This window comes from Calliphora vicina, chromosome 3, assembly GCF_958450345.1.
Source record: "Calliphora vicina chromosome 3, idCalVici1.1, whole genome shotgun sequence".
Classification (NCBI taxonomy): domain Eukaryota; kingdom Metazoa; phylum Arthropoda; class Insecta; order Diptera; family Calliphoridae; genus Calliphora; species Calliphora vicina.
Window position 1 is genome coordinate 4,107,441 of NC_088782.1, and position 19,851 is coordinate 4,127,291.

Consider the following 19,851-nt stretch of genomic DNA (forward strand, 5'->3'; position numbering starts at 1 on the left):
AAATTGTGCGAGAATTTCCGGGAATTATATTCCTTAGTTTTATGTGATGGTTTTAGAACATGACTTTCTCTAAAAGAAGATTAGAAAAAATCAGCAAAAAAAATTAACCCAAATAGGCTAACAAGTTCATTATTCAAAGTATTCCAAAAATTCGCGAATGTTCAAGGCTGGCACATAATTCTATTCCGATCGAAAGTGGAATTATTTTGAGTATTTTTCTTTTTACCAAAAAGTAAAATGAATTTTTTTGGAATAAAACCACCTTCCGTGAAATTCAATTGTGTTTAATATTATTGGGTTTTATTCAAGTTCTAATTATCATTTATATAACCAAAATTAGAATGTATCCAATTACATTTTAAAACCAAATAAATTTTTTAGTTTTTTAACGAAGTCTAGCTTCTTAAAATTTAATAATTTGTTCTAGGTGGGAATTACTGGGATCCCGGGAAATTTCAAAATTAATCCCGATTTCCCGGGAAATGAAAAACCGTGGGAAAAGGTAAACTCTAGTGACAAGGGTATATTTTCTACATTTTCCATTTGCGACCCCACAAAGTATATATATCCGTTTACGCGGTACTTTATTTACGCGAATTCGATATAACGCGAACTCAAATTAGCAACCATTTTTTCAAATACGTGACTTTTTTACACGATTTTTATATAACGCGGCAACAAACAACAAGAAACGAAAAAAAAGCAAGCAAATAACAGCAAATGAAAACTTCGTTAATTTTTATGATTTTTTTTTTTTATATTGTTACGTTTTAGCCTTTTCCTTTAAATAAACCGGATACTTTTGATTGCAAATAAAAGCCGTTTAGTAGTTTGAAAATTGTAACAACTCTTTATTTCTTTACAATGTACAACAACAACAGAATTAAATAGCCACTCAATGTTTTTTATACACGTTTATAAATTCTCAGAATTATCAGGTATAGCCTCCATTTATTAGTATTATTGCTTCGTTATGACAAAATTGTTAGTGCTTTTGCTAACACAACTTTGTCTTGACAACAAATGTCATTTATTGTTATGATAAATATTTGTCAAGTATAGACAGGGGGTTAATTTTCGATAAGAAATATTTTTTTTAGTTGAGTTTTTTTACTTTACTTTTGTTTTAAGTAAGTTTTTAAAAGTACAAATAAAATAAGTTTACTTAAAGTATATATCGTCGCCTTAAATGCAAACGGACGTAACTACATTTTTATTGTTTTTACAGGATACGTTATAAAATCAATAATAATAGAGTATTCTTGGCAATTGTTCAATAAATCAATCAAAAACTCAATTTTGAATTTTTGTCCGCTTTCATTTGAGGTGACGTATGTATGTGTTTTCTATTTGTTATATGACTGATGTATTATTTTACGCGAAATATAAAATGATTGGCCCCACAAAAGCATTTCGTTCAAAATTAGAACCTCGTTTTACGCGAATTTGATTTACACGCTATTTTTTTGGGCCCAACAAACCGCGTAAATGGAGGCCTACCTGTATGTATATAGTCTGGATCGTTATAGATAACGGTGTCGATATATCCATATACGTATGTCCGTCTGTATTTCAAAGTCCTTTCAAAGACGTATATAAGGCTTTAGTAAGTTCGACCTAGTATAGTAAATTGGATCAAAATCGGGAAAAATATTTTTTAAACCGAATTTTTTTTTCACCAAAAAAATGTTTTTGTCATTAATAAATTTAAAAAAAAAAATATTAAAAAACTCTTTGAAAAAAAATGTTTAACAAAAGTTAAAAAAAATTAACAAAAAAACAATTTAAAAAAAATAAAATTTTGTTTACTTAAAAATATTTAAAATTTGTATTTTAAAGTATAATTTGGTGAAATGTACATAAGATTCGGCACAGCGGTATCTAAAGGGTTTAGATCGAAAAGGATGAGAATATGATCACTCACCCAAAAATTATATCTTAAAGAAAATTCATAAAATTATCTATTAAACGAGGTTTAGCCAAAAAGCATCTGTGATTATTTTTTCTTAAGAAAAATCATGGCATCATCTATGAAAATTTCTGCGTTTAGCTTTACCATATGTTGCATTTATTTCAATTTCTATACAACTTACATATTATAGAACACTAAACACATCATGCAAGCAACATTTTTATTATTTTGCTTATAATGCTTTCAGATCTTAATTAAATTATTGACTTAAATCTGTGTGATCATTTCACAAAATGCTTCATTAACTAAAAATATCAAGATAATTTTTCGTTGTCATTTATCATTGTCTCTAAAGATCTCATTTTTTGTGCTCCAGTGGCACAATTGAAACAAGAAAGTAACATAGAAAACACTTGTTCAATTAATTCAAATATTCGATATTTTTTTTATACTTTATTCTCTTGAAAATAAATGAATTTTAAGATTAACATTTGCAATCTATTTTTTTTTTCTAAAAAAAAAATTATACTGTGATGATGACACAAAAGCTAATTGATTTAGTTTTTTTTTGTGTGCGCTATTTTATTCATGTATTTATTTCTGTTTTAATGTTCAATAATACAAAGGATAGTGAAAGTCCACTACGTGTAATGAGTTTATAAATAGTCTTAAGGTGTCTCTTCAATTGTATAAATTTAATTAATTAAACATTTTAAAGAACACTGATCATGATCGTCAGTGTAAACACTTTACAATTTGGCATTGATATTTAAACATAATAATCACAATAATATGCCGTAGTTCCAATAATTAATTTGTATCGAATGCACAATTTGTGACGTATTTCAGATATTAATGAGATGTTTTCAATTGCTTTTCAAATATGACACAAGTTATTTATTAAAAAATTTCTACATTTAAGAACAATATGGCTTGTAGTTCGATGTCATTATTTTTGGATTTAAGGCAAATAATATTAACATTTTTCTCTTGGTAAATGTTCTTTGTGTCCATTAAACATTTCTGTTAATGTGTTAAAAGGAATGAATATCTTTTCAAATTGTTATTTCAATTATCGGAAGGATACATAACTACATACACGAATTCATGTTTGGCCCAAAAAACACATGTTCATTTGTAAAATTTAAAAGAAAATAATTGTATACTTGTTTTATTTTTATTCGATATGTTTAATAGAAAATAAAAGAAATAAAGAAAATAATAATAAAAAAAATTAAAAAATAAATAAAATTAAAGCAATTACAAACAAGAAAAACGAACAAAACAATAAAGGCGTAGATATTTTAAGGGGGCAGTATTATTTACATATATTTTATAGACTTGGACTTTGGTATAATGTATATTAACTGTGCAGATATGGTACTTCTAGAAACTTCTGTGTAATAATTATTATATTAAAAAGTACTGAAATCAAAAATCATACATGGGGTGAATTTTGTAACCCTCTTCAAAAAGAAAATTTCGAAAATATTTTGTTTTGAATTGAATTATTTTGCAAAACAAGGATGAAAGTTCATAAAATTGCATATAAAACGGTATATATAGGCCTGTCACACATTTTGTTCGGAATGGTTTCAATTCCGTAGTTTTCATTCCGTTCGATTTCGTTTTAATCTCTTCAGATTCCGTGTAATTTATTAATTCCAAAAATATTTCATAATTCGGTATTTCTGATATTAATTTGACTGCATGTTTTATATTTAAAGAAAAGCGAAGTTTTTTATACCCTTTACCATGAGTGGCAAGGGTATATATAAGTTTGTCATTCCGTTTGTAATTTCTACATTTTTCATTTGCGACCCCATAAAGTATATATATTCTGAATCATTACAGATAGCGGAGTCGATATAGCCATGTCCGTCTGTGTTGAAATCAACTTTCTGAAGCCCCCAAATAACTTACATACACGATTCATACATCAATATCTCCGAAATTCTTCCGATTCGGTTGCTATTTAAAATCGAGAAAATCGGTCCACCTCGATTTTTGACCTATTTTTGACCCATATCTGGATTACTAAATCATTAATATAGACAATCCATATCTAATGATAGATATTTCAAAGACCTGTGCAACGACGTATATAAGACCATAGTAAGTTGGACCTACAAGGGGTCAAAATCGGAAAAAATATTTTTTAACCCGAATTTTTTTTTTCACCAAAATTTTTTTCACTAAATATTAAAAAAAAAAAATTAAAAACTAAAAAAAAAATTTTTTTAAATTAAAAAAAAAATTATAAAATTTAAAAAACAATTTCGAAAAAACAACAGGAAAAAAAATTAAAATTTTGTTTACCTAAAAATATTTAAAATTTTTATTTTAAAGTATAATTTGGTGAAGGGTATATAAGATTCGGCACAGCCGAATATAGCTCTCTTACTTGATTTTTCTAAAATTGTGAATTTTTTTAGATGTTTCTCCACATAATTTATGATAATTTAAAAAGGGTTAACCCGATATTATTGAATAACATATAGAATAACAAATTGAAGCAAACAAAATATTTTTTACGTGAAAATAGCAAATTTTTGTGTTTTAAAAAACTCATGAAAAATCGAAAACGCCAGAAAGTGTACAGATTTATTGCTTTATCGCAAAGACACAAGTAATAGGAACAAAATGAGATATCGATCATAAAAATCGATGGATTCTTTTCGAATTTATTCACAATTAAGTGAATTCGCTCATTTTCACAAAAATGTATGTGCTTACAAGCATGTACTTTGAGTGTAAATTTTACATGTGTTTTGTTTTTGTTACAATAAAAAAATTTACACTCAAAGTACAAGCTTGTAAGCACATAAATTTTAAAATTCACAATTTAAAATTTAGACCATATTTTTACTACTGGAACCACAATGCATCAAAATCGTGTAGTGGTTTAAAAAGGCTCTACAATTTTTTCGATTTTGTTGCCCTATGTAATTAGTCTATATGGAAGTTGGACGTTCGATACTTTTTACTTCCATTTTAACACATTTAATCAAAAACTATTTCATTAACTCAAACGTACTTCAGAAACATTAACAAGAAATGCTGTTTAATTTAAATTTTTTTTTTAAATTGAGGGTGAAACATGTTGCATATTTTTGGGGTTTACGGCAACATTATGTGAAAAGAACACGTTATACGCTTAACAAACTACATTTTTTCACAAAACAACACAAAGATGGGGAAAAGGCAAAATAAAGGCATCATTTATGCCAGAAAAGAAAATGCCATAAGCTAACGGTATGTAAAACTATTTTGCATTTTTCAGACCAATATTACCATTATTAATAAAACAACGTCACCGACCTTACACAGTCGAAAACGGTTAAATTTTGAAAACAGAAAATCCATTACCCGTCCATACAATTTTCTCATACACGCCTCTGTTTAATGGTCTTGTGGCACAGTAGTACTGTGTAGCATGATGGCAAGGAAGGAAGAAATAAATTTCTACAACTGTACATAAGTAGTACAAAACGATGCCGCTCTGCCTCAGCTGATGATCAAGATGAGACACGATTGCAAAAATAAAAGAAGAAGCTGAAAAAAAAGTATATAGAAAATCAAAAAAAGAAATTGCTTGTTTCTTTAGAATGGTGTTTTTAAAATTAGTACTTGGGCAGCTTTCAATACGATCAAAACGTTTTATAATTTAATTAATTCGCGTATAAATTACAGATTATTTGCAAAAAATCAAAATCAAAAAAAAAAAAACAATAAAATAAAACTAGTAAAATACTATAAATTATTACAGACACTTTGAGTGTTTTTGTAACGGAAAATTAATTTGAAATTAGTTTTCGAAGTGACAACAAACTCTCACTGTCTACAGTGTTTTTCGTTTTTATTTAATTTTATGATTGTTTAATTTTGCTGAGGGTTTCAGACGTCTTGCATCTACAATCATGAGCCCTAAACTGCACGAATTTGCGGTTGTTTTGAAACGTGATGGTGAAAGTACTCCCTGGGGTATACGTCTAGTCGGTGGCAATGATCTAGATACGCCTTTAATAATAACACGGGTAAATCTGCAAACATTTTTTTTTTAAAGCAAAACTCAATATAAAGTTTAACATTATTACATTGAATTGTAGTATTATGCAACATGAGCTAAAATAATATGTGACAAAAACACAACTACAATAGAATTGTACAAAATAATTGATCTTCTTTCGTTTTACTTATCTGCATATAATCTTGTTATAAAAAGAAGAAGGACAATGACTAGAACGTTGTGAATTTTTTCTACAATTCATCAATTTCTGTTAACGAGATCATTCATTTGCCAAGTTTATTTATCACAATAAACAAAATAATAAACCAAAACTAACAAATAAATATAAAATAAAAAAAGAATGAAAATATGATCAAAACAATGCTTCAGTACAACCACTAAACTAAAACAACCGAAATCGTAAAACAATGAAATGAAAATGCAAAAAGAATTTCAAAATAAAAATCTCTTGTATTCATTCCTCTCCCACTATTTTTGCAGTGAAAAATAGAAAAGTATTGAAAACAATTCTAAGTTGGCACCAATTTCTGCAAATATTTTCTTCTTCTCTACATTGCAATTGCATTTTATGGCAAATTGCGCTTTAAGAACTAAAATGATCAATTGCTGAGAAATTGTTGTCTTTAAGTGGCCAAATGTTGAGCTGGCTGAAAAAATCAAAAAAAAAAAAAAAACAACTCAAAATTTAAAAATGTTTTAAATCAACCAAAAATGTCTTACAATTGTATTTTTTATGGTTTTCAACTATTTGTTTAAAATCCTATTAAAGGTTGGTTGTCTGCTCTTAAAGAAAATACAAAAACAGTTTTTAATTTATTTCAAAACTTTTAGCAAAAAAAAATTGAAATTCAGTTTGTTTTTCATCAAACAAATCATCAAAATTTCGCAAATGTCTGCCAAACAAATAATTAATTTAATGTATAGTATGTAAACAAAATGAAAATATATGTATAAATTACGTTTGTAAATAAATTGTTTACCAAAAACAAACAAATAAAAATATGCCACTAAAGTATTAAAAAATTACAAACAAATGTCGTAAAATGTTTTTGAAATGTTATTCAAAAGTAGCTAAACAAAGGACTAGTTACATCTTAAGTGCTTTCGAAAATTATGTAAATAGTTAAAGCTCAACAATTACAAATCAAAAATCCTTTTTGATTTTCTCCAAACATTGCTAAGCTAATTAATATTAATTTGAAACTGTAAATTAGTTTCAACATAACTATAAATATTTCATTAATCATTGCATAGGTTACCTTGAAATACCTGGAAATGTTTTCTAAAAATAAAAATTCTATAAATCAATCGTAGTGGTTCAAAGTGAAACATTTAACTTGTTATTTTTGGTTGTCATTATGTCTGTTCACACTTTTTAATCATAAAACCATATTTCAGCTTCTAAAAATATTTCAATTACTTATTTTGTTTATTGTGGAAAATATTTTATATAAAATTAAAAATCTCTCTATACTCGAGTGTTCTAAATTGATGAAATATCCGTTAAGTTTTTTTTTATACAAACATACATATCGTCACCTGAAATGCAAAACAACGTATCATCAACAAAATTCAAAATTGATTTTATTATTGATTACGATTCATTTAACTTTTTTTTTTAAAGTTTTACTATCAAAAATACCCAAGTTGTAACCAAAATTCAAAACAACTTATCATCAAGTGCATGATTTTCTTAAACAAAATAACATTTACGTTTTGAGTAATTAATTAATAAATAGTATTATACTTTATTTTAGGTAGTTTCCTAATATTTTTTAATAAATTTGTTGCAATTGATTTTTTTTTTTTGAAATAAAAAAAACATTTAAAAATATCTATAACTGCTTTAATTTAAAATAAAAAACATATTTTTATTTAATATTTTATTTTTTCATACAAATTTATGTTGATGATACGTTATTTTGGATTTAGAAAACAACAATTCAAAATAACGTAAGACGCATAGCATAAAGTGTACTTTTAAAAAAATATATTTCTAGTCTCATTGTAATTCAGATTTGAAAATGTTGTTTCCATATCTCAAGTAGTTTTCATTTTATATCGTTTTTTTTGCCTCTCCTATAAACTTATGAAAAGTGATGTTACATTATTTTGCTTTTTAGGTGACGATATATAGTGTATTTTATACAAATCTGGAATTTGTTTATTTAAATATACAAAATTATATGTTGATATGTACTAGATTCAAATATAAATAAAATTTGGATGACATATGTTGTGTTGTTTATTAAAATCTAGTAAATTAAATGTTTGAATGCAACATGGGAAAATGTTCAAACTAATTGCGAATTTCACAAAATTGTTTAATAATTCGATAGCTGAATGTGCAAACATGTACTATGTCTTTTATTTCAAATATTTTTTTATATTTGTCTTCAGTAGTATATTATTTGTTAGTATAATCATAAAATATACATATATATTTACATCTTTTTAAAGAAGTTCGTTATACCCTTATAAGTTTTTTCAATGTAATCCGGTGTATCGTTGGTATTATTTCCAACTTCATCAGGGATTGAATTGTATATTGTTTTACTCCCATTAACACGAAGCCTGGTTATGCGTTAACTAATGTTATACTATCGGTTAAAATAGTTTTTGTATGAAACCTGTCAGTATAACTATTAGTTAACACATAACCAGACTTCGTGTTACTGGGGGTAAGACTTTATATTTATTTAGAATTTTAACTAAATAATATAAAAATCAATTACCCCCATTAAACGAAGTCTGGTTATATATTAACTAATAGTTATACTGACAGTTTTTATACAAAAATAATTTTAAACGACAGTATTTAACACCTAGCGTTTTATACTATGTTCACATTTGCAGAGTTATTAAGCTCTAATCACTTCAAAATCGAGATGATTATCCATACATTTAAATGATTTGTTAATCACTTCAAATTGACATGATTAAATCTTAATCACTTCATTAATCACGTAGGATCAACTGAACATACCTGTAGCATCGGCCACCTTTTAGTGTAGTACCGATAAATAAATTTTGACAGAAGTTTTCTTTTTTTTCCTTAAAAAACCTTAAATTCATCAATGTTCACAATTTCATTATTAAAAAGTTTAAAATAATTTGCTGATATATTTAATAAAGTATTTATTTCCATATTTAATGCCTTAAAGAAATATAAATTTGTTGTTTTTTTAATTTGTCAACTTAATCATTTTAGTGTCAACTTAATCATCTCAAATGTAATGTGAACGGCTTTGATTAACTTAATCAAAATTTTGCTTAAACGCGTTTAAAAGCCCAAGTGTGAACATAACATTATATATGTTTGTCATTAAATATATTCTGGATCGTTATAGATAGCGCAGTCGATATAGCCATCTGTCCGTCTGTATGTTGAAATCAAATTTCCGTTGCCCCAAATTATTTACTTTCATGATTAATACATCAATATATCCGCTACAGACCCGGTTCGGTTACCTCAAAATCGACCCAAAATTGGAATAAGGGAAAAACCAAGACAATCTCGATTTTTGGCCTATTTTTAAGCTATATCTGGATAATATAGACAATATGGGTATCTAATGATAGATATTTCAAAGGCCTTTGCAACGACGAAAAAAACATATATAATAGTAAGTTGGACCTACAATGGGTCAAAATCGGGAAAAATATTTTTAAACCGAATTTTTTTTCCACCAAAAAAAATTGTTTGTCATAATTTTTTTTCACTAAGGGGGCATTACATTATGACTTTAATTCATGACTAAAAATCATGTTTTATTTTTATACCCTCCACCTTCGTGAGAAGGGTACATATAAGTTTGTCATTCCGTTTGTAATTTCTACATTTTTCATTTCCGACCCTATAAAGTATATATATTCTGGATCCTTATAGATAGCGGAGTCGATTAAGCCATGTCTGTCCGTCTGTCTGTCTGTTGAAATCAATTTTCTGAAGACCCCAGATATCTTCGGTATCCAAATCTTCAATAATTCTGTCAGACATGCTTTCGAGAAGTTAGCTATTTAAAATCAGCAAAATCGGTCCACAAATGGCTGAGATATGAGAAAAAACCAGGACAACCTCGATTTTTGACCTATTTTTGATCTATATCTGGATTACTAAGACATTAACATAGACAATATGGATATCTAATGATAGATATTTCAAAGACATTTGCAAAGACGTATATAAGACCATAGTAAGTTGGACCTACCTATTTAATTCTAATATTTTAAAAATGGGTCAAAATCGGGGGAAAAAAATTTTTAACCCGAATTTTTTTTTTCACAAAAAAAAATTGAAAAACAAAAAAAAATGTTTAAAATTCGGCACAGCCGAATATAGCACTCTTACTTGTTTACTATGCAATTTGGGTTTTTGGATTTATGACGTTGTTGCAGCAAATGAGCGATATGTATGCTTTTGCTATTGTTCAATATTAGTGTTTATAAACCGGTTATCCGAAAAACCGGATTTTCTTCGAAATCTCGGTTTTTTGCGAACCGGTTAATTTAATATGTTGATTTTCGGTTAAGCGGTTTATCCGGTTTTTATCACTCGGTTAACCGGTTTTTAAAATCTGGGACTAAAATTGATAAATCTCACGTTTTTGTGCATTTCTAATATTCATTGTATACACATTATTGGTCTGATTTGAAACCTAAACGGCTGATTTACAATACAAACCTCTTTAGATTAATATTTTTAAGAATTACAATGATTCTGAATAGCAGAGGACGATGAGTTTATTTGAAAACTTTTTCAGAATAAATTTCACATAATGAACTTAATAAAAATTAATATTAAATTCCGCATAATTCTATAAGTTTAGGCTAAATCTTACTAATATTCATTAAAAACTTACTGATGATCTTACCAAACGTTAAATACCTTCCTTCAATAAATTTCACATCATTAGTGTGTTTTGTTCTTGAAATTTTAATTTATTAATCATTGGTTAGATTTTCAGAAATATTACAGGTGAGACAAAAAACGTTCTAAAATTCATTATTTGAAATATTTATGAAATCTGATGATAGTTTTTTTTATAATGACAAATAATCACAGCTAAGAGGAAGTGCGTTTACATCTTATAGGTCCTTTTTTGGGACTTGTAATATTTTCTGTTTGATATCAGAAAGTAGAGGTGATAATAAATTTCAAAATTATCAAATATTTCATTAAAAAAGTGATTTGCATTTTTTGGTTGAAATTTAATGAAATTTAATATATTTAGTAACATATTTATACTCGATTCCATTTGACTGAAATAATAATTTTGAAATTTTTCATTCCAATTTTTTTTTCGGTTAATCGACAAACCGGTTTTTTAAAAAATCGGTTTTTTATAAACACTATTCAATATACATAATTTGTCTACATTACGGAATATAAACACTGATGAAACAACTACAACATTTCCAATTGTATTTCAGAAAATTCCATTCATATTTCTATTAGAATTTTCTGAAATACATACAATTGGAAATGTTGTCGAAATGGTTCTAGTAAGTGCGTTTGCTAGTTCCGAGGGTGACTATATCAAACAAAAAATCATTGGTTAAAGAATGTGTTAACTCCCTAGCTCTGGATGTAACAATTTCAAGAAAAACAAGTAAGAGAGCTATATTCGGCTGTGCCGAATCTTATATACCCTTCACCAAATTATACTTTAAAATAAATTTTTTTAAATATTTTTAGGTAAACAAAATTTAATTTTTTTTAATTGTTTTTCAAATTTTTTTTTTTGAAATTGATTTTTAATTTTTTTTAAAAAATTTTTTTTCCAAATTTTTTTTTTAAATTTTTTTTTTTTTAGTTTTCAAATTTTTTTTTTGGAAAAAAAATGTATGAGAAAAAAAATTTTTTGATGAAAAAAAAATTCGGGTTAAAAAATATTTTTCCCGATTTTGACCCATTGTAGGTCCAACTTACTATAGCCTTATCTACATCGTTGCAATGGACTTTGAAATATCTATCATTAGATATCCATATTGTCTATATTAATGACTTAGTAATCCAGATATAGATCAAAAATCGAGGTTGTCCCGGTTTTTTGCTCATATCTCCGTTATTTATGGACCGATTTTGCTGATTGTAAATAGCAAACTTCTCTAAAGCATGTCTGACAGAATTATTGAAGATTTGGATCCCGAAGATATCTGGGGTCTTCAGAAAATTGATTTCAACAGACAGACGGACATGGCTTAATCGACTCCGCTATCTATAAGGATCCAGAATATATATACTTTATAGGGTCGGAAATGAAAAATGTAGAAATTACAAACGGAATGACAAACTCATATATACCCTTCTCACAAAAGTGAAGGGTATAAAAACATTGGTCGCAACTAGGACTAAAACGCACAAAAATTCAAGCGTTGATTTGCCTTTCATAATTTGAAAATTTTGTATATAAAACAAAAACAAATTTTTGAAATTTGGTTTTGCTTTCCACATAAATTATGGCCTTAGTATTAAAAAATTCCTGGGAATGGAAAAATATTTTAATATCCGAGAAAGGAAAAAGTCCGCGAAATTAGGAACCCTAGTCGCAACAGCATTCCAGAACTAGTAGTAGAACTGGTATCTGAAGAATATCGAAATATTGAATAAACAAAGAATTTATTAAACAACACAAAATTGTGTTATTCTGTTCGCTCTCAACCCAAACAGTTAATTAATTCTTTTAAAGTATTTATTGTTTGTTTGGCATTTCACATTACATTGTATCGTTTCATCTAAAAGAGATTTAAATGAAAACATTGGGGTTTTTTTCATTTATTTCAAATCAAATGAGTAACGAGTGCATTATTAGCCAAAAAAATAAAGAAAATCAAGGCCGACATTCAAACAACAACAAAAATGAAAACAAAATATGAAAGAAAAAAATGCAAATAAACTAATAAATTTTGCAAAAATAAATTTAATGTTGTCAATTTGACAAATGAAACGGCAACAAACAGCAAAAACCAAACAATTGGGTATATATGACCGATTTAAAACAAGGTTACTGCAATTAAAATTTTGTAAATTGCATTATGAAAATGTACACCAAATTATTTATGGATATTTAATAATAATAAATTCTTAAATATACCAACTGTAGTCGTAAATATGTAAATATGATTTTAATTGCTTTACTTTTGTGTTTTTTTTTATATATTTTTTTATATTTAGGTACAAGTGGGCAGTCCTGCTTTTGGTGAAGTACTGCGTGGTGATATTATATCGAAAATAGGTGAATACGATGCTAGAGATATTAGTCATGCCAATGCTCAGATGTTATTCCGTACCGCTGGCAATGAAATTAAGATTGTAGTACACAGGTATGGTTTACATTAACATTATAATAATACAGGAATTTTAATTAATCTATTATATTAATTTCATATGTTTATAGGGACAGTAAAATTGCCTATACTCAAGGTCTTAGTGGAGATAGCTCTAGATCAGAATCAGCTTTACTTTCCACTAGCCCAGATCAATATCCTCATAGGTATGTTACTCTACATGTACAACATGAATTATTAAAAGAGTTGTGAAATAACAATTTTATATTAATTAGAGCTCCTTCACCATTTTTACCCGGACCGGGGCAATATGAGCGTGCTCTACAAGTACCCGTAGATACATTGCCCCACACAGTATTTCCCAAATTAAATGCCTCTGGTGGTTATGTCCCTCCTCCAGAAAATTCTACTTTCACACCAATGCCAACACGTGATCACCAACAAGATGTTGCCGAGGAGCAAGCAGCCATTGTGAATCAAGTGAGTTCCTAAATGCCTACCTTCTTCTATCCACAATCATCCAAATTGAGAATTAATTTTACAAAATTACGCTTTTTACGCTTTCAAAAACTGCTGTACATACATTTAACAAAAACATTGTTCTTTTAGCTTAGAAATTATTGTCTTTGTTTTTTGCAAATAAATAATATTGGGTCTTGCATATTGACATGCCATTAACAAAAACCCAGATTGCTTCAAAATAAAATTAAATGACTTTAAATTGCACTACTAAGTATTGAATATAATTGGTTATTTATACAGAAATTTGTATACAACCAGACATCCATCCATCCATTCGCCCACTCACCCACATACTATGTATTCGCTGTCAAGCATTTCTAACATTTCAAATATTATTGCAGCCTAAAAATATGCTTCGTTTCTTACAGTTTACTTAAACATCATACTATTTTATTTAGTACTTTAAATTATATTTTCTTTTAAAATAATTTTGCAAATAATTAAGGGGTCTTATTCATAATCAATTTTTAAGTTTATCAAAGGTTTAGAAAACCTTTTATAAATTTAAAATTTGATTATGAATATACATTTACTTTCAATTTCATTTTGAGTGGTTGTATCTATTAGTTGGTCTATTTGAAGCCATTGTGAGAAAATTTTAAAAAAATATTCTTTTATTGATTAAAATTCAATTGCATCTATTTTGGAAAATGAATTTATTAGTTTATTTTAGCAGCAGTGTTTCAGATAATTGTGGTCAAATATAACAGAATCATTAAAACTGGTTGACACTCAATATACCCAGTTATCTTATTCAATAAACTTAAAATTATACAATCAAATTATTATACAATTAAAAAAATACAATCAACTATGTATTTCAGAATAATACCACTACTATCTTGCCTAATGTAGGAAAATTAAAAGATATGTAGTTTTTATTTTTTTAACTCTAAATACATACACACAATTCTATCATTAACTAGCATAACCCGGTGCACTTCGCTAGTAAAATTAAAAAAAATTGGACAAACACGCATTGCTTTGTTTACTTTTTAGCTAAAGGTTCACATGTACACGTTTTTGCATATGTGTTAGTAACATCTTTAAACGCTTATAACTCCTAAAAAACTGAACGGATTTCAATAAAACATATATTCTGCACTTCTGTGAATAAATCCCTTTAAAATGGTATATTTCTTTGCCCAAATTGAATATATAATGTGAGATTAAAAGGGGTCTAAAGAAATCGACTTGCCTATTAATATTATGAAAACCATTTTTCTATGCGAGTATACTTGATATAATTAACAAATATTATTCATACGACCACGTGGCCAATATGAAAAATACAAATCACTCTAATGCTATTTCATTGACTAAATCGAATTGTTGGAACTATAACGAATATCTATTGCAGATAATTTTATTATAAAATTAAAGGTATCCATTAACGTAGGACAAACAAATTCAATTTTATTAACGGTAGTTTCAAAACTTAATTTTCATATTTTTAAAAATTTTGTTAAACTAATTTCAAAATTTTTTGATTATCACATTAGGATTTATTGACAATGTATTTTTGTTAATAGTGGCTTTTCCATTGGACTTCGTTCTATGAAGTTTGCATTTAGAAATCATCTCCTTACTGTCATATCAATAACTTCTAAATTTCATTCGGTTTTTATTTGCTTGACAGATTAAATGGATTGCATTTGATGATTCTGACGATATTTCGATCGTCCTGAGGTGCAGTTTTCCGTTTGCAGTTCCTATTTTCTATTTTTTTTCTTTGATATAAAGTTGAATATATGGAAAAGATTTTCCTTATTTTTTTAACTTTAAAATTAATTTTCGCTAAGCAATGGTGCTATGTATTGCACAACCCACTAAAACAGGAAATATATAAAAAAAACTATATTTAACATTAAAAATACAATAAATTCAGCATATTTAACTAAATTTTACTTTAATCTTAAAAAATATTTGACTTCTTTAAAAAAAAAAATAAAAAGAATTCAATAATCCGGCACTGCTATTTCAGTGTTAATAAAAAAATATATATTGTCATATATAAGAGCCTTTATTTCCGAAATTATCATTATTTTTACAAAAAGAATATCTCACAAAAAATGTACAGGCTTGACCGATTATGGGTATAAACAAAATTTTAAATTTAAAATGTTTAAAGACGTACTGACGTAAGACGTTTATGCCGTTTCAAAAAAATTTTCTTGTTCGTAACTGTATATTTTATTTAATGGTTTTTCGTTAAATATTTTCCTTTACAATATTTGTTAAGATAAACTAATGACAATAATAGCGGCTTATATTTATTTCAAAAACGTTTGTATTAATTCATATACATAACTTTCCTTCTATAAGAGCTATGCCGAATCATAAAAATTTTAAATATTTTTAAATTGTTAAATATTTTCAAAATTTAAAAAAAAATTTTAATTTTCTTTTCAAAATTTATTTTTTATTTTTAATTTTTAAAAAAAAATTTAATTTTATGACGAAAAAAATTGGTTGGTGAAAAAAATCCTGTTAAAAATTATTTTCCCCGATTTTGATCCATTTTAGATGCGAATAACTATAGCGTTATATCGTTGCAAAGGCATATATCTAGCCCAATTATGAATAAAAAATTCCGCGGGAGTTTTTTCCCATTGAATTTGAATAGGAAAAACGGGAAAAGGGAAAAAACTCCCGGGGAATTTTTATTCATAATTGTTCTGATTATTAAATATCCATATTGATAAAAATCGATCAAAAATCGATTGTCCTGTTTTTTCCTTATATCTCAGCCATGTGTGGGCTGACTTTCTCGATTTAAATAACAACCGAGCCGGAACTATAGCTGATATATTGATGTATGAATCGTATATGTAAGTTATTTGGGAGCTACAGAAAGTTAATTTCAACATACAGACGGAAATGGCTATATCAACTCCGCTATTTATTACGCTCCAGAAATGAAAAATGTAGAAATTACAAACGGAATGACATACTTTTCCAAATACTTCTGTAAATATAAAAAGATCTCCAATAGAAGAATAGTGTACATTAATCAATCTCCCTTGAGACAAACAGAAATACTTATGAGTAACATATTATTAACTAAATGAGAATTATATTGACGCTTTGTATGACACATAACACACTGGAATTGCAAGTCAATATTTTCTTTAACACATTGACTGCCACGTCGGACACATAAGTGTGACACTGCACTATGCGGTTTACGCCACGTCGGACACATATGTCCGACACGACTTTTATTCTCTCTAGCCATGTCAGACAATAGTGCTAGATTTTAAGAATTTTTTCGATGTTGTCTGGAAGTTTCTCATCAAAACTGTAATCTTCACATTCTTCATCACTTTCAGAACTTGTACTGAGTATTTTTTCTAACTCAGTATCCCATAAAAAATTCCAAAGAAAATCCTGTGGCCCCCAGCATCTTATTTGCTGAAAGTGCCTTGGCAGTCAATGTGTTAAAGAAAATATTGGTTTTAGACCCCATAACTTATATATATTTGGGGTCCTTATGAAACTTAAATGTCCGTCAGTTTGTTTGTCTATGGAAGGCAATAATATTTGTTGTCATATTATGTTTATAAATATTTTTTAATTTCTTACAAAATATAATAGAAAATGTGGCATAAACATAATAACCCCTATCGGCAATAACATGTAACCTACCAATTGTAGTAAGGAAATGTAAGAAAAAATAAAATCACTGTTTATTGTTGGTGTTTTGTTTAAGCTTTGATATTTTTGAGTTTGAGTGTCTGTAATTCTCAATCAATCCATGGTTTTAATTGTATAATATGTATAGTTTTTCTAAAGCCTTTTGGGAAAAGGTTTCCTGGTGATCTGGCCTAAACAACCAGTGAAATGGGCATATGAACTAGCTTATCACCCAACAATAAATTTCAGTGAATTTATCAATAAAATAGGGAATTTAGCATACAAATTTTACTAAAATGTTAAATTTATGTTGTAATGAAAAATCCATTTCCCTGTAAGGGAAAATTGCTATCATGATATTCCCATGAACTTTTCATTCACAATAGTTGATTTTGTTCGTAACAGCAGATTATTTTTAACGAAATTCCGTCTAAAAATTTCATGGGCATTTTTTCAAGTGAACAAAGTTGAAATGGCAAAAGGGAACATATTTCATGTGAAACATTGATTCGCTATCAGCCCCACTGTGATTGTCTTTATTTGTGCTTGTAATTTATAACAGTTTTTAATTTAGCTTGTTGTTTTCATAACATTTATAATATCAAATGTGTAGTATATGTATGTATCTATTTTGAATCAACAAATCATAAGAAATATTTTCAATGAAATTTTAAAAATATATTTTTTATTTTTTTACAAATTCATTGAACTCTTTACAAAAAGACAAAATTTATAATTAAATGATGTATGTATGTCCGTAGTTAATAAAAAAAATAACAACTGCGTACTAAATTTAAATATACAGATGGTCAAGGGCCTCATTATTTGTTGCTTAATTTTCTAAATGATTTAGTATGCCCTATGGCTGGCATATTAAGTTAATCATACACTTTGTAAAATACAAACATTGACTATATAATAAAAAAATAAGTGTCCTCAAGAAAAACTAACTTCAGATATTAATTAAACACATTTATTTAACATTTAATATAAAAAATATTCAATTAGATATTTTTAATTAAACAAACTTTTTTCCATTTAGAAAAGCCAAATGATTATTTCGTAGCGTCTTTTAAAAATTCGGCCTATTCATGCTCTTGTATTGTTTATTTATTTATTTTTGTAAATGAAATAAAATAAAAATAAAGATGTTTCATAAAGTGTATTTATGTATGTGCTATTAGAAAATGAAAAATATGCAAGAAATGTTTGTACAGAAATATAAATAAATGACGCACAAACAATAAAATCATAGGTGACTAGAATTTAAAAAAAAAGAAACGGTCACACATTTATACAAACATATGTATTCTATATTCAAAGATGGTGACATCAAAGTCAAGAGACAAGTCCACTATATTCATCATCATTCCCATCACAATCTTCATCATCATTATGAGCATAGGGGCATTGTAAAAAATACATATGTATTTGAAAAATGAAATTGAAAATTAAAACTAAATTTGAAAAAGGCACGTTTTTTTAATTCTTAAATAGTGGATAAAATAAAAAGTTCTTTGCTGTATTTTCAATAGTAAATGTACTCAACATATATGTAGTATGCACAACAATTGTTTGTAGTTATTACAAATAAAAATATTTTTTTTTTTACAAGACTTTCGTTGAAAATCAAAATGAATAAAAAGATTTTCAAATTTTTTTGTTTTTGAATTTTCAATGTAAATGATGAAACTGTTTTCGTTTCAAGGGCGGGCGTTGTTTAGAATTTTATGTGACTTTCAGTGAAACGATATTCAAAAATATTATCAAGGCTGCCATTAAATTTTGTTTTATTTTTAGAATAAAACGATGAAGAATAAAAAACGATATTTCTTAATATTTAATTAATAAATAAATAGTGAAAATGATTGAGTGTTTTAATTACAGATGCTTTGAATATCAATCAATTTAGTTGCGTTCAAAATGGGTACAAGTCAAACAAAATTTATTTTGCGATTACAGCTGTTGTCAACTTGTTAGAAAAACTGTTTGTTGCCTTGGCCACTTTATTTTTTTTTATAGATTTATAGTTATGTATTTATTTTTTATGTTATAGTTTTAATATAAACATACATATTTTAGATTCCTTTTAAAATTTAAAATTATATTTATTTAAGCTTAAGGTCTTTTTTATAAAAATCTTTATATTATTATTTCAATATTTCGCTGCATCATCGTGTAGCATCTTCAGGAAAAATTATAATTAAATATTGATGTAAATTTTAATCCAGCTTAAGTTTAATTCTATTGTAAACATTGTATCAAGTCTAGCAAAAATTCAAAATATACAAAATTGTAATCTGCTTAGTCAAGACAAAAAAAAAACCATTAGAAGAGTTCAGTATTAAATTCAAGTGAATTTGTTACATTGCAAATGAGGGGTATAGAATAGAGTTTTCAAAAGGCCGACAAATTTGCTTTGGGTAATTTGCATTTTATTGAAGGCAAAATGGACAAATTT

The 19,851-nt window shown here is 27.0% G+C and overlaps 1 protein-coding gene across 8 annotated transcripts in view; it reads left to right on the forward strand.

The window, feature by feature from the left end:
- The window catches only part of Zasp66 (PDZ_signaling and DUF4749 domain-containing protein Zasp66), a 39,322-nt gene that overhangs the window by 2,103 nt on the left and 17,368 nt on the right, over positions 1-19,851 (forward strand). For 5 of the 8 annotated variants that reach the window (XM_065503076.1, XM_065503071.1, XM_065503073.1 and 2 more), the window contains exons 2-4: positions 13,120-13,268; positions 13,343-13,438; positions 13,508-13,712. In XM_065503076.1, coding sequence (XP_065359148.1) covers positions 13,120-13,268; positions 13,343-13,438; positions 13,508-13,712 — 450 coding nt within the window. Of the gene's footprint in view, positions 1-5,573; positions 5,950-13,119; positions 13,269-13,342; positions 13,439-13,507; positions 13,713-19,851 lie in introns of those variants that run through there. The other 3 variants (XM_065503074.1, XM_065503079.1, XM_065503075.1) reach the window with 3 other exon arrangements.